The 15,380-nt window shown below is 43.6% G+C and overlaps 2 protein-coding genes across 6 annotated transcripts in view; both read left to right on the forward strand.

The window, feature by feature from the left end:
- Positions 1–4,139, forward strand: part of SYNJ2BP (synaptojanin 2 binding protein) — a 91,544-nt gene extending 87,405 nt beyond the window's left edge. For both annotated transcript variants that reach the window (XM_085224930.1, XM_010711518.4), the window contains one exon: positions 418–4,139. In XM_085224930.1, coding sequence (XP_085081056.1) covers positions 418–660 — 243 coding nt within the window. In that variant the 3' untranslated portion in view covers positions 661–4,139. The remainder of the gene's footprint in view (positions 1–417) is intronic.
- An 814-nt stretch (positions 4,140–4,953) lies between these two features.
- COX16 (cytochrome c oxidase assembly factor COX16) overlaps positions 4,954–15,380 on the forward strand; it is a 37,641-nt gene continuing 27,214 nt past the window's right edge. The window contains exons 1-3 of one of the 4 annotated variants that reach the window (XM_085224934.1): positions 5,302–5,369; positions 13,398–13,475; positions 13,796–13,946. In XM_085224934.1, coding sequence (XP_085081060.1) covers positions 13,450–13,475; positions 13,796–13,946 — 177 coding nt within the window. In that variant the 5' untranslated portion in view covers positions 5,302–5,369; positions 13,398–13,449. Of the gene's footprint in view, positions 5,370–5,455; positions 5,473–13,397; positions 13,476–13,795; positions 13,947–15,380 lie in introns of those variants that run through there. The other 3 variants (XM_085224935.1, XM_085224932.1, XM_085224933.1) reach the window with 3 other exon arrangements.

Here is a 15,380-nt window from a genome sequence, read left to right on the forward strand (position 1 = left end):
GTCAACATGAGGATGGAAAATGAGCAGAAAGAACAACTTCTTAGATGTCTCCATCTGCCTCATTGGGCTCAGCTTCTTGACTCCTCAAGGTTTGCCCAGCAACAGCCTAAATCTTTTTGCAAAATTTTTGAGCCAAAGATGTTGCGGGCCATGAGCTGTTTTCCCCAGTCACTGCTCTGATGCTGATAAGGGCTATGGCTGGCAGAGCTCTGTGTGCATGTTGAGAAGTCACTGTGTGCAGTCATTTGCATTTAGAGCTGTTTTTAGCTGTAGAAGATACTCCCTGCATTCAAACAGCTCTCTTCAGAGCAACAGGGAATTCACCCTGCTGAGATGATGGTGCAGATGGAAATAACATTGCCACTACAGATGCCTTTTGGTACTGTTAACTGTGGTCTTTTCTTGTTTGCTCCACAGATCCTCTGTGGGAAGGAGATCCCCCGCTGGGTGAACCGCCTGGCCTACTTCAGCTCCTGTATCCCTTTCCTCCAGAGCTGCCTCCCCAAGGAGTGGCTGACCCCAGCAGCCCTGCAGAGCCACATCAGCCTTGGCTTGCACAAGGAGGAGCACGGGGACACAACGGACGAGGAGTCTCCCTCCACCTCTGCCGCCCCCTCAGCCTCAGGCACCTCACGAACCTGTAGACATACCAGGGTCTGAGCTGTGCCCACTATGGCCTCTAGTAACATTCTCCTCTTTCTTGTGCTGTTTCTTCCTCAGTCACCCTTTCGCACACCGTGGTTTCTCCCCTTTTCTCTTTTTTCATCTGACAACACAGGGGAGGGAAGACCCCTACTACTGAGGAGGAGAAACTTCAGACCCTTTTCAAAGGGCTGCTACTACAGTTACTTGGCAAAATGATTGTGAACTCCAACACTGAGCTGAGGTGTGTGGCAACTATGCTGGATTCTCCTCCCAGGATCCCCATACTTCTTGATCCATGGAGAACGCTGCTCTCTCACACATGAGAGCTCATGTAGGAATAGGGAGCACCATACTGTGATGTCCCTCCACTAGGACAGTTTTATCTTTTTATCTCTTCCCTCACCCACTTGATCCCAGTGGCCTCCTCTGTATTTTGGCTTGGGTTGCCACACGGCAAATTTCCTGCTTGCACCCAGTGAGGCAGGCAGAGCCAGAACTCAACCTTCCCATCTCTTAGACCAGCAACAAGCTCCACTCAGCCACATCCCTTTTGTAATTATCAGGTTTCTAACTCATGTGAAGGAAATGAAAGGTGCTGATGTTCTTACAACTACCAGTTTTCATTATTCAAATTTAAGAGCTCAAATGACTGCCCTGCTCTTGAAAATAATAACAAAGAGAACCCAGAAAATGAATGTGTTACCATGGCTTTTCTTTGGGATAAAAAAAAAAAAAAAAAAAAAAGCTAGTGCTTAGAGGCAGCTACTGAGTAGGTGCAGAGATGACTGTTGTCCATGTTGGTGCTTTTTGGCACAAACCCCTCTCAGTTCCCCTACTTCTAGGCAGTGTTCCTGGTTACCTTTTTTTCCCTTTCCCCAGGCTGGCAAATGTATCTCCTAGCTGACATTTGCTGGCTGTTTTTGAGGGAAATGGCCCTCTGGAGCAGTAAGATGAGGGGAAGAAATCTACTGGGAAGATCAGTACTTCCTTCAGCTTTTTCTTCTGCACTCATAAACATTAAACATGTCCCCTGAGCCACCCTTCCCCAGACTATTGCAGAGCCAACCCAAGAAGGTAAAAAATAAGTGATGAACCTGTTTCCTCCTGCTTTTATTTCTGGAGGTGGAAGGGGAAACCTAGGGCTACATCAGGAAAGCATGGGTGACCCTTCTCATGCATGGGCCACCATGGTGCCTTCTGTTGTGTGCACTATTTCACTGGCATGAAAAATGGGCAGAGCTGGCTTGTTGGTCTCTCCAGGTAGGTTCTTTATATGAATCTGGTCCTTGGATGTACTTCTGCTCATTCCAATGGCTGACAAGAAAGTTGAGGAGGGAAAAAAGGACAGGTATAACAACCCTTCCACCCAATTACCTCACCAAGAGTTCAGAAGATACAGGAGAGCATCAAAGGGAAACCCAAGCCTCTCTCCCCCTTCTAGCTCCTCTTGACCACACAAGGGAGGATAAAAAAGAACAGGTCTGGTGATGACAGGAGGTTGCTACTTTAGAAACGCTGCTCTCAACAGCTGCTATCAAGTCAGGACTTTCCCCTCCATCCAGAAAGAACTGTAAGTCCTTCAGAGATGTTGTTTCCTTTTACTGTTGCAGGAAGGCCAAGAGCATGCTAAGTCCAACCAGCTGTTTCTTTAGCTCAGGTATATAGAAGTGCATGCTCTCAGTGCTGAAAGTCTTGGCTATGATGCACATCGTGTCTGCACAGACAGTGCTTCATGTTTTGTTACATGTGCATACCTCCAGTGAAAAAGGAGACTCTGGAGAGATGTACTGTATGGAAATTAAACTCATGGAATGGTCCACTCCACTATTTCCTGGAGTGATGTGTGTTTGGACAATGAGCCTTTTACAACGCACCTCCCATTTTCATCTTCTGAACAAATTGCTGCAAGTTCTGTACTGAACTAAAGTAATACTCCTTATAACCTTGGCTACTCACAGCCAATACTACATTGTGAGCAGTTCTAGAGCTCCTGGTATCCAATCCAGCACCAGTTTTGATTACCCTGGCTTGTTCAGGGATGTTTATTAAGATTTCCATCCTGTTTTCCATTCTGCTGCCCAGAAACATTACACAATGTACTGTTGTGTGCACTCTTCACCTGCAGTCATGGTCACTGTAGCCTAAACCAGCAATGCAAGTTCCATTTGTCTGAAGTTCCCAGGGTGCCTGCCAATAGCCAGCAGCACAGTATGTGCAGTGAATTTTAAAATCACTTTATAGGTTCTTCTCTGGAGGTGAGTGAGAAGAAGGCTTTCCCAGTGCTTTTGCATAGACCAGGGATTCCTGATGTGACAAAAGCCAGCCAACCAGCACCCTCAGGTTACTATTCTGCACCTGAGCTCCAGATAAAACATCACTATACATTTAGGAGAGAACTATGGCTCCAGTGGCACATTTTACAAATAAAACCCTCTCACAGTATTTCAGAAGATAAAATATCTAACTGGCTGTATTGTAACAGACAAGAAAGTTGCACTCAGCCTTCTTGGGGACATGGATAAGTGCTTGAAGTATTGGGAGTAACACTTGGGGTGAACTATTGGTGTCATAAAAACTAGATGTTTATCTACTTTTATGTTTGTCAGTCTTTTATGTAGGGGTCATAACAAGGAGGCATGCAACCTCTGTTGTAAGTCAAAATGAGAATATATTACACTCTTCAAAAAGGTTTCTCCTCACCCCTCTCTGTTCAAGGTGATTGAACAATGACAAGAACAAAGGGACACTGTGGAAATAAAATATATATTCATAGTAGCTTTATCTCTGTAATTTAACAGCATTTTAGATTATTAAAAATGAAAACATTTTTAAAGTCTAATTTACTGCTCATCTCTGGCACAGCATGTTTGATTTAGGCACTCTTCTTATCCTTCTGAACATAAAATTATTGTTATTATCATGTAATTATATAGCATTTGCATTTAGTTTCATATTTGCTTTCTCTTACTCTTTTGGATTGTAACGTCATGGGAAAATTTCAGATACCAGTAGTTATCAGTGGAAACAAAAGAACAGCTTATAATTCTTGACCAGAGCACTCAATGGCACCAACACAACCCTTTAACCCAAGACTTGGGCTGTTTTAGCAGTTGGAACATGAGGGTGCTGACTCTGCACGTGGGCATCAACAGCTGTAGATTATTTCTCTAACAGAGAGCTAATAGCATCAGGTGAGAAAGTAATAACAAAGGTGAGGTTAGCATAATGCTGGAGTTACACATCAAACTGTTTCTAAAGAAAGTTAAAGTGAGAGGAATGAGGTAAGCAATAACCTCTCTTCTCAGCACTTCTGTGTCTGTAATGGCAGCTGTTGTTTTGGGAGGTTCATCCCGCCCTCAGTACAGCACAGAGATGGGCCCAGGGCTGTTCTCTTCACTCCTATATGAAAGCTGGCATTTCTGGAATTCAGATGTTTGAGTGAATGGTAGAATTCATTAAATTGCTGCCTAGAATAAATAATTAATGGTTCTAAATCTTGGGGGAGTTTATCTGCGCAGCCAGCTTTGTTTCGAAAAGACATACAAGTTTCTGGGGTGCAATGTGATTAGGAGAAGGGATAACAATGTGGGAAAACTGACAGTGTTCTAGTGGCAGTCAATTCTTTAGGAAACAAAATGAAAGATATAGCTAATGACCAGACTTTGGGGACTGCTTTAATCAATCTTTGACAGAAAGGTCAAAATCATGAAGGAAACCCTCTGGAAAGATGTCTGTTCATCTACAGAAGCTACTGGGGGCTACAGGTGTACCTTGCCAGTACTGAGCTGACTGTCTTTTGTTGTAAGTGAAGATTCAACTGGCAATGCAGCAGTTATCCACCAAGTGAATATTAACAAAGCCTACATGATGAGGAGGGCAGATGCTGTGTGTTTCTTTGCAGCAGTGATCTCAGTGCTTAGTGTCCCTGAACGGCACTGATTCCTGCTGCTCTGGTCCTGCCCTGCTGGGGTTTCCCAGTTCCAGAAGCTCCCTCAGTACCTCTTGCTTCCTCTTAATGTCCCTGATCTCAGTTTAGCCACAAAGTCTTGTCATAGAATCACAGAATGGCCTGGGTTGAAAAGGACCACAATGATCATCCAGTTTCAACCCCCTGCAGTGTGCAGGGTCGCCAACCACCAGACCAGGCTGCTCAGAGCCACATCCAGCCTGGCCTTGAATGCCTCCAGGGACGGGGCATCCACAGCCTCCTTGGGCAACCCGTTCCAGTGCGTAATAATTTTTTGTTTTCTCATTGCTGTGGCTTCAAAGCTCTCTCTCGTGAAGGCGAAGTCCCAGCTCCTTCCACTGTATGCATTCAGAGGGCACTAACTGTATCTCACCCGGTAACTCAGGGCCAGGTGTGGGTCGCTGCAGTTTTGCGGACGGCACTTGGATCTCACCATGACAGCCGCGCCGCAGCAACTCTGCTTTGCTGGAGTACAGAGCCAACTGCCACTCACGAGCATGATATAATATAATGATGCAGTGCATTTATACGACACGAGGCAACGGGTGGCCCGCCCCTCGAGCAGGCCTCAGACGGCATGCCGGCCCCGCGGAGCACAGCGGAACGCCGTGTGTGGGCTGCGCCGGCGGAGGGAGCGGTGTGGCGGGAGGCCTGGCGCCGGAAGCGGCAGCGGCGGACGGACGGATTGGAGAGCCTGATGGAGCGGCTCCGCAGACTGTGGCGGGGCCGCACGATGACCTTCGGCGTGCCGCTGCTGGTGAGCGGGGCGGTCAGGGAGGGGGTTGAGGCACGGGGGGTGCGGCGGGGCGGGGAAAAGTGCTGTGCGGTTACGTTATGGACGCCGTGGCCGTAGCTTTCCGGTAACGAACACGTCCGATTTGGTGGGGAGGCGCAGCTGGGGGCGTGATGAGGCGTGGCGGGAAGCACGGCGCGGGTGTGCTGCTTCTCTTGTGGGGTCGAAAAAGTGCCATAAAACGTGCGAGCGACCAGTCTTCCAAAAGGACAAGGTTGCCTTGGCGGGTCCTGCAGGGTGTACGTGGGTCGTAATACTGTGGGAAAAAGGGAAACGTCGTTCTGAGAGACAGAAAGATGCAGGGTGAAGAGATGGACTCCTCCGGTCTGCTCCGAGCCCTCAGCGGGACGAGCTTAGCAGCTGCTGTAAACTCGGGAAGGCCCAGAACGTAAAAGATGCAGCAGGCGATGTGCGGCTGGGGTTGCTGCAGGGATCCAGGCAGCTTGTTCTGAGAAGCTCTGCACGGTTGTTGATGCGTTGTGGGTGGCGATGCTTTTCGTGGCTTGTGAAAAAAGCGCTGAAGTCCACACACGTTGGGTCAGTTGCTGAGGCAGCAGGGACTCTTTCTTAGGATGGAAAGTTAGTGGTATACTCTAGGAAGAGATTAAACAAGCAGCTGACAGCAGGGCTGCGGGTCCCAGGCCATGGCAGCCCTTCAGCATTTCTGATGCTTTTGCACAATTTCCCATCAGTCTATAGCAGAAGTTTTGGGAGACTGTTGTTTTTGTTTTTGTTTTTGTTTTTTTATAATTAATTTATTTTTGACTTTGCACTCCATAATTTCATTCTGCTGTCCTCGCTTCAGAGATCCTTCCTCCAGAGTCAATGTTAAGCAGAAGAACACTCTGCTTTCTTTCTTTCTGGGGTTTCACGTCTCCCTGCCTTAAAATTATTCTCCCCTGTGAATGTGTCAGTGTGCTGCTGCCCAAAGGCTGCCTAACGAGGAAGGAAAAGGACAATTCATGTGGCTCATGGCAGTTCCCCAGCTGAACATTGAACTCTGAAAGCACCTCAGGAGCTAAACATAATTTTGCTAAAAGATCAATTGCAGCACCAGAGGCACTGAATGTGTGCCCAGACTGCAGAAGAGTGCCTTTGTGATCTCCAAGTTCTGCTGAATTTGGTGATAATACTGACATACAAGGTCCTGTTAGCAGTTTGCGTGCTGTACATTTTTTCACTAGACAGAAGTTTATTCTTCATTACCGCCGGACCTCATCAACGCTATTTTTTTTTTTTAATTGTAATTATTATTATTGAAATGAATCTCTTGTCTTGCCTCCTTGCACCACATATTTGAATGAAAAGCCCCTGTAGCACTCTTTAAAAATACTCCAATGTTAAAGAGATGGTAACTCAGAGATAGGTTAGGCTCTCGCTGCAAGCATACATGCACAAATATATATAAAAGATATTTCTTCCTTTTTAGTGTAAATTATTGTCTTGATCCTTTTATTTTGCCTGTGTTCGTTTGGGAGTTGTTAAAATATTTTCGTCTGAAAGGGATTTTCTTCGTTGATGCTTAAAACCTCAAACTGACAACAGCTTTGCCAGGAAGATGTGTCAGCCGCAGTGTTTGGTCACTTTTTCCAGCTCGTGTGCTGCTGGCCGGGCAGCCTGAGGACTGAAGTGGAGGTGGTGACAGCTGTGTGGGTGCCAGGCTGACTGCATGGACATAGCTCTGAAGTTCGCTGTTAGGATGGATGGCTCCGTTACTTTGTGGAGCTTTACAATGAGATGTGACTTATGCAGAACTGTCAGCTCATCCATTTCTAAGCTCACCTTTTGAATCAGTGCCTTCAACTTTTCTTTTTGATTCTTAATATTTGAGGAGTATCTTCCAGATAAGACTTAAGTGTCTTTGCCAGGTGCATCTCTTTCCTATCATAATGTAAAATCTCTCCTTATCACATGAAGCCTACCATACACAAGCATTTTCAGGGTACTTGGTTCTATTCCGGGAAAACTTCATCACTACTTTAAAAAACATGGTAAAAATCATTTATTTGCATGCTCACAACACTTTCCAAATCTTGCGTTTGTGATTCTGCCTTTGGTTAATTCCAAATGATGGTCTTTCATACCCTGTAAGGTTGCAGAAGCCACATGCAGCTGTGGTTCCAGTTCTCCTGTCAGCTTATCGCAGGGGAAATATGAATTTCTCAGTGTCTTTACAGGCAGAACGCAGTCTGTGCTCGTTTGGGGATTTCTGTTTTACACTTGTTTAAGCGTATTGCTCTATATTTGTGGTATTTCAGATTTCAAGCTTGTAGCACATTACAAAGTCCTTCATATCTGTAGATGTGGATTTCCACATCTTTCCTGTTCTTTTGCTTTCTTCTTTTTTCCCTCATCATGTAATGGCTGTGTGTTCACGAGTGCTTTCCTTGTTGGTCTCTTCCTCTCTCTGGATCTTCGGTGTTTCAACTACTGCGTGCAGTGTTGCCAAAAGAGAAGATGAGGGCAGCCTGGAACTGTGAAAGATCTTTTTTTTTTCTGTGAATAAATGTTTTTTTTAAATGTATTTCCACCAGTGTTCATGTGCACAGACTGTCCTACATTGCCATCTACATTGCTGCCTTGAGCAGTGCAGGTTTTCTTTGATAGACGCTTTGTCCCAGGCATCAGTGTTGGGTAATGCTGTGACCATGTGTTCATCTCCTAGGAGACCCACAGAAAAGCCCAGCAGTGTCTCAGGCCGTGCAGTGAGCCACTGATGTAGCAGCCTTATCGACCTGCTCCGAAAACCCGAATTCCCACCCATCAGGACGTGAATTTCTGTCTATGGATGAGTTTCTTTCACTGCTGAAGTCCAGCTCAACTGGAAGCTGTGGCTCTTGCTCTCTCTGTAAAAACCATTATTAAATTATCTTTTGATAGCATATGAAAAAGGATTGCTGCAATCAACATTTTTTTTACTTCTAGATATGTCAGTGCTATTGTTTACATTGTTTGCATCACTGACGGTGGTGGTGGGGAATGCAGGGTTGAGAAGCTGGCAGGATTTTCATTAACATCCATTACTTTGTGGAGCTTTACAATGAGATGTGACATATGCAGAACTGTCAGCTCATCCATTTCTGAGCTCACCTTTTGAATCAGTGCCTTCAACTTTTCTTTTTGATTCTTAATATTTGAGGAGTATCTTTCAGATAAGTATTAGACAAAGAAGTAGGTGCTCCTTTCTACTTTTTGAACCCATGAGTGCCCAGACTGGTAATTTCAAGAAGGAATCCAAATCTTGGCTTTTAGGAGCTTCTGGAGAAGGAGGAGGTGGTATCCAGCAGCTGCAGCTTGGCCACCATGGCAGACCTGGTTTTCAGACAGCTGCAGCTGCTGGGTGAAGTTCCCGGGTCATCTAAGCAGCTCGAGCCATCAATGTGTGTAATGCAAAGTGACAGGGCTGTGGCTGAAAATGCCCTTTTTTGCTAATTGCTCACACTGAGGAACATATGGCTTGCTGTCTCTTCTGCATTGTTCTTAGGTTGGTTTCTACTTAATGCGTTTGCCATGCTTTCCAACCTGTTATGAAATGGACGTTTTAATAAACAAATGTTTTGGGTTTTTTTCTTTTTAAGACACAGAATAGTAGCATTGCAAGTGACAGACTGAGAGAACTGGGACTGTGCAGCTTGGAAAAGAGAAGGCTTCAGGGAGACCTGAGAGCAGCCTTTCAGTATCCAAAGGGAGGCTGTAAGAAATAAGGGGTCAGACTCTTTAGCAGGGACTGCTGTGACAGGACAAGGGGAAACGGTTTCAAACTAAAAGAAGGAGATTTAGATTGGATATAAGGAAGAAGGTTTTTACAGTAAAGGTGGTGGAGCACTGGCACAGGTTGCTCAGAGAGGTAATGGGTGCCCCATCCCTGGAGACTCAAGGTCAGGCTGGATGGGCTCTGAGCAGCCTGATCTCACTGTGGGTGTCTGTGTTTACTGCAGGGTGGTTGGGCTAGATGGCCATTAAGGGGCCCTTCCAAATGATACGACTCTGTGAGTCTAAGTGTGTGGACTAGTTTCGCTGCGTTGTGGCTGTAGCCACCCGTATTTGCAACTGCCGGACTGACTGCTTTGAACATACTCTACCTTGAGCTGGTTAAGGCAGTACTTGTCTGAGTGTAGTACTCTGCCTGGAGTTCCACGTTGGGTAGCGCTGCTCAGGTCAGCGTTACCAGCTGGTTGCAACTGCCTCCGGTTTGTGCCAGGTGCTGCCCGGGTGTGGATGCAGCCATCTATTGGCGTGTTTCATCTGTTTCTGGATGTAGTGCAGTTCGTGAGCTCTAATGTACGCAGTAAGTCAGAGCACTCCCTTACTTGATTGTGTTCTTGAATCAAATTAAGGGATTTGTATTTTGTTTTTCCCCTGATGTGAGCTGACAGTGATTCCATTGGTTGTGGACAAGAAGAAAGGCAGACCTGGTTCCGCTGCCACTGGGAGCAGGGTGAGGTGTCAGTCAGCTTCTGAGAGGATTCTGCTCCCGTTCTCTCTCAGCAGCCCGCACAGCACTGGCAACCGACTCCTTTGAGTGGGAGCTGGCAGAGGAGGGCGCTTCAGGCTCGGCTGATTTTTCCTGGCAGTGCAAAGTGCTGCTTTATTTAGGGAACAAATGGGAGACTTCAATCCCCTGGGCTGCCAAATTGCTGTCTTTCACCAGTCCTGCACTGCATATGTGACAGTTCTTTAGAAAGGAAACCCCAAAACCCTTTTGACTGTGATCACTGCAAACTAAAATAAAATCATTCATGGCTGCTCTAGTTTTGAAGCTCACAATGAATAGTTGGAGGGTTTTGCAGCAGCAGTCCTGAAGAAGAGGCTAAAAATTATCACGTTCCTTCACCAGCGATATTTATCATAACATTTTCCCGCTTTCTTTACACCATAATCTGTGTTGCCAGCACTAATTAGTGTGATTCGATTCATGTAGGGCTCTGCAACAAATGTAATGTACCTTCGTGATCTGCCTTTCACAGTCACTGCCGTAGCAGGGATGAGTCTCTCTAGCAACAGGGATGCTTACAACACCGCCAATCGCTGCTGCTGGAGAAATTGTTTCCTGTTATTGTTTTAGCCCGAGAGACTGAAAATGGCTCCAAAAAAGTAGGGATCTGCTCTTAACTATATTCTTGTGCTGTTAAGAGTCCTCGGTGAACATCATCTCACTGTGGTTGGTGACAAACACAAGTGTTATCCATCCTGAGACGCAGTTCAAGTGATCAGCCTGATGCCATCCATAACTAATTGCATAACATACTTCCCAACGGAGAAGTGAACAAATAGATTTTTAAAAAGAATTAAAGAGAGTTTTATGTCATTTTTTTACATAAGACATTTATTGAGGCTGCTGAGTGTATGTGACAGATGGTGCTCTTATGTCACATCCTATCTTTCATTTTGTTTTGCAACACGCAAGTCTTCCATGCATGCATAATTGCATTACAACATTGTAGGATTGTTTTTTTTTTGTGTGTGTGTGTGTGTGTACTCACTGAAACATAAAGGAATGATCCAGCACGAGTTCTTTGACGGGAGGTTGAGCTCACTGTGCTGCTGAGCTGCTCACCCTAACGGGTGCTTCACCAACGTGTTTCCTGGTTTTACATCCTAAGCTAAACTTCAGGTGGAAAGGAGAAAGCACAGCACTTCATCACTCTGCTGAATGCATTCAAGTAATTAAGCAGGCTGTGTTCACTACATAATAAAGTTTGTGCTCTGTATCTGAAGCATGTAAAACTAATGGTTCTGTCGCAGAATGCCATTACTTTCTGACTTGGGTAATCTTCAGTTGCTTGTGCATTGACATTTTATGATTTAAGCGTCTGTATGATTATAAATACAGAATGGAGAAAAATGTACTTAATTTTCTTTTTGTTTGGAGTTACCTTCCCAGTTTTCACTTTAACTGGAGTGTCAAGTTGCATCTGACCTGGTGAAAATGTTGCCAACCTAATTGTTCTATTTATATGGTATCCTGAATAGCTTCTGCTAGGATTTCCCCTGCGTCTCTTTTGTCTGGACCTGTCTGGCATCTGTTGGAACATACTGGACTTTGCTTTGCCCTTGACTTACACTGAGCAAATTAATTCATTGTAATGCTTTTTTATCTTGCAAGGAACGTAAATATTATCTCCATTTTATAAATTGGAAAACTAGAAACGTGAGTGAGAATTGTGGAGTATGCTAAGCCAACAAGCTAAGAACATTGCTGAAATTTGTAATGTCTTATCCCACTTCTGATTATTTCGCCTACTAAATCTAGATCTATCATTGTTTGTATGTCTGTATTCTTCCCTTTAAATACAATTATATGAACATAGTGAGGACATCTTCCCTCATAGTACGAAAGAGAACAGCAGTACTTAAGCCAAGGCCAATACCTCCACTCAACACATTGTCTGTCTCCAGGTACTTTGTTATCTTTAATGCTATTACAGTTGCACAAACTCATTGATACTTTCTTGTACTGTAATTGCTTCTTCTATTGACTTTTGAATACAGTTAAAAATATATATAATTAACTTAAGAGCTGCCCGTAGCTGCTGTGGCATAGAATCATAGAATCACCAGTGCTGGAGAAGATCTGATGTTTCATCAAAAGAGAAACTGACCATCGCAGTACTGGAAGTGTAAGGCATTTGTATTGATAATGGCTCTAAGCGACGTGTCCAGCTTAGCAGGCTGGCTGTTCTGCTTATGCTGTATAAAGAGCAAAAGGAAACTGGAATACAAGTGTGGTTTTTGTCCTGGGAGCAGCATAAAGATGTCACGAGTAAGATTACAGTTTCAGGCCAAAACTTGTCTTAAAGAAGAGAAGTGTGTGTGTATTAACTTCTTTATCATGTGTATAGCTGCAAACATGAAATTAATGTATAATAGATGGCTGCTGTCAAACAAGCAAAACAGCGTGGTGAGGCCAAATGAGAGCAGCACATGATTTATTTCATGCAGCAGCTGTCTGCCTCACTTCCACTAGTTACTTTACAGAGTTTTAGATGATCTAAGCTAAAAAATTCCCCAAACATTTGCTTTATAGTTGAACGTGCCTTTGTTCATATTACATCTCATAACAGTATACTTCATGCAATTTTCTTGTCAGACAGGCTAATTTTGAAGTGATGCTGCAAGAATTTCTGCTTTCTCCTTTGTTAAACCTGCTATACACCAGTGCATCTGCTTTGGCTCCACCACAGCCACTCTGACATCACAACCATAAAACACTGTTTGTAACTATAATCTTGGCTATAGTACTGCTGATTTCTTTCTTTAGGACATGACGTTTGTTAAATTAACTCATAAGATGCTAATTAACATTATGCTCATTAGAACTTAAAGAATATCAGCTAATGATTTTTTTTTGCTGAGATGTCAACCATATTAAAATTCATTTACTGTCTGTTCCTTGAGACTTTCAGCATATGGTGTGAAGATAGCGTATCATCAGCTGACATACCAGATATGGCTGAATAAATCTTAAATAATTTTCAGGTTCTTTTTAACCATTTTGAATGCTTTTATTTTCTGTTTCCTGTTATTTGTTCTTACCAGAATATTTATACATAAAGAAAGCATTATTTTTTCCTTGGTAGTAATACTTCCTTTTCTATTGTATGTATAGATGAATCAGTATCTATCCACAAGAACAGCATTAATGCCTTGAGCTACAATATAGGGCTGTCCCATTTGTGGTACGCCTCTCAAAGTTGTGTGCTACCCCATAAAGATTTTCTTACCAACTTTTTGAAGCTGTAGCTCTGTGCTATAAACATCTAGCTGCCAGACCACAAAACTTTGCTCTCTGTGTTTCTATGTCAGTATGTGGAGTGTCCTTCACAACATCTAAATGTTTAGTTGTTGTACCGAGGGACATGGTTCAGCAGGAAATATTGGTGATGGTTGGACTGGATGATCTTGGAGATCTTTTCCAACCTTGGTGATTCTCTGATTCTTTTTTTTTTTTGTGATGGTCCTAACACACGCTTTCATTGTGTTGTTTTTCAGCTCTACATTGTTGGGGGATCTTTTGGACTCCGTGAGTTTGCTCAGATAAGATATGATGTCCACAAACTACATGGCAAGGTACTTCAAGTGGTTTTCTCTTCATTTCATTTTGCAAATGTGCTGACTCATAAGAGAGAGTTTGCTGGGACAAGCAAAATATTAGTATTAGGAGATATTATTATATGCTCTTAGGCAGCAAGCAGCGTAGATAATAGAGGCTGAGATAATAGCAAACCTTTTTGCCAGCTGTGGAAAGTGATTAACGAATAGTTTGGTTCCTACTGTTGTTTGTAAGTGGCAATTCTGAATCTGGAGAAAGGAAACGTAGCACATCAGGAAGGAGGTTATTAGAAAGATTTTGTATCTAATTTACACTAAACAACTTTATATTTTAAAAGGTGCACAAAAGAAAGTTGCTGCCCACTGGATGAGACTGCACATGGCCCCGTTCAGCCCGGCCTCACATGCCTCCAAGGCTGGGGCACTTTGTTAGCCTGCCATTGTGATGCGGAGGGTCATTCTGGTCCCAGTGCTGCTGACTTGCAGAAGGTGTGAAGCTTTTTTAAAGATTGTATAATGGTTCATATAAAAAGTATTTATGTGAGACTCCAGACACTGTGCATAATATTCTGTTCATTACAGAATTTGTAACATAAGTGGGAGTGGGCTTGCGGTGGCTTTCTACTATCAAATCTTTCAGATCCTCACCTGTTCAGGGTGTGGAGACCCTTGTGTTTTGCCTTAGATGATTGTTGTGGGCCATCTGAATTACTTCAGTTCTTCTTCGTTGCCCTCTGCATTGCATACCTGGCTACGGCACGTGAAGCACCATGCAGGCTGCTACTGCTCAGTCTTTTACTTGACGTAGCCCATAAGACAAGGGAGAAGAATCTTTGTGCTCTGGCTGGTTACTTTTTCCAGTCCTAGGCTTTCAGAACCAGCTGTAGCATTTAAGTTTTCCTCCAGTTGGGTGACTATCACAGGGTGCGGGAGAAGTTGTCCGTTGTTCCTGTCAGTTTCTTAGTCAGATCTGTACTCTGTAGGTTACATTTGACCTCCATTAACTGAACAGTGACCGCAGCCCAGAGTAAAAAGGCAGTCGTAGTTATGCTTATTCAGATCTATGAGGCTCTGTGTCTCAGCATTTATGACCAAGGGAGGCATCACTGAATTAGACAGCAGTACGTGAAAGCTCTGAGGGGAAGCTACTGCACCCTGGAGTTCTCTGAAAAGCTAAAAGAGGACATCTGGATTCTGCTCCAGCCTGTATTACTTAAGGCTGCAGCATCTCTTTTGTGTTTTCTTTTCATGATGATTTTATTTTTGAATAGATGAAATTTAAATAAAGAATAGTGTAGTATCAGCTGCAATCTAGCAACACCAACTTTAGGCTAGTAGTTACAGTGGGACAAATGAAAGTAATGTGTTCCATTAGTTTCTGTTTCTATGTCCATGAAAATAGAGTTAAGAACCATTCTAATACTGTAACTACGAGAGCATAAGCAATTAGAATTTAGTCTTCTCTCTCTTTATTTGTTAAAATACTTCACATGTAACTCAGGTAAAGAACAGTAATCTGTGTAATTTAAAAATGCTATTAAAAATCCTGATGATCATAAGATCTTCACTGGTTGAGACATCTCTCTATTGGAGTAAATGTTATTCTTATGTAACACACAGAAGTCCTTAGCAGAAAAAGGAAGAGTGCACCTCCTGGGGAGCTGGATAGTTGTATGCAAATTGATGTAGACAATAACATAAATGGAATCTTTTTTTGTTGCTCCTTTGGAATAAAAACCTTACTTAATAACACTTTTTCTATATGGAGCTCAGTAGACTTTCACATCATTTAAATTAATGAAGCTTCATAGCCTTGCTGTCAAACATGGCAGGTTTATTATCTCCATGTTTCTGCTGAAAAAATGGAGGTTGTGGAAAGTTAAGCAACCCATCTGGATATAGGGTAGGGTTTGTAATGCCTGA

This window comes from Meleagris gallopavo, chromosome 5 (assembly GCF_905368555.1).
Source record: "Meleagris gallopavo chromosome 5, MGAL_WU_HG_1.1, whole genome shotgun sequence".
Classification (NCBI taxonomy): domain Eukaryota; kingdom Metazoa; phylum Chordata; class Aves; order Galliformes; family Phasianidae; genus Meleagris; species Meleagris gallopavo.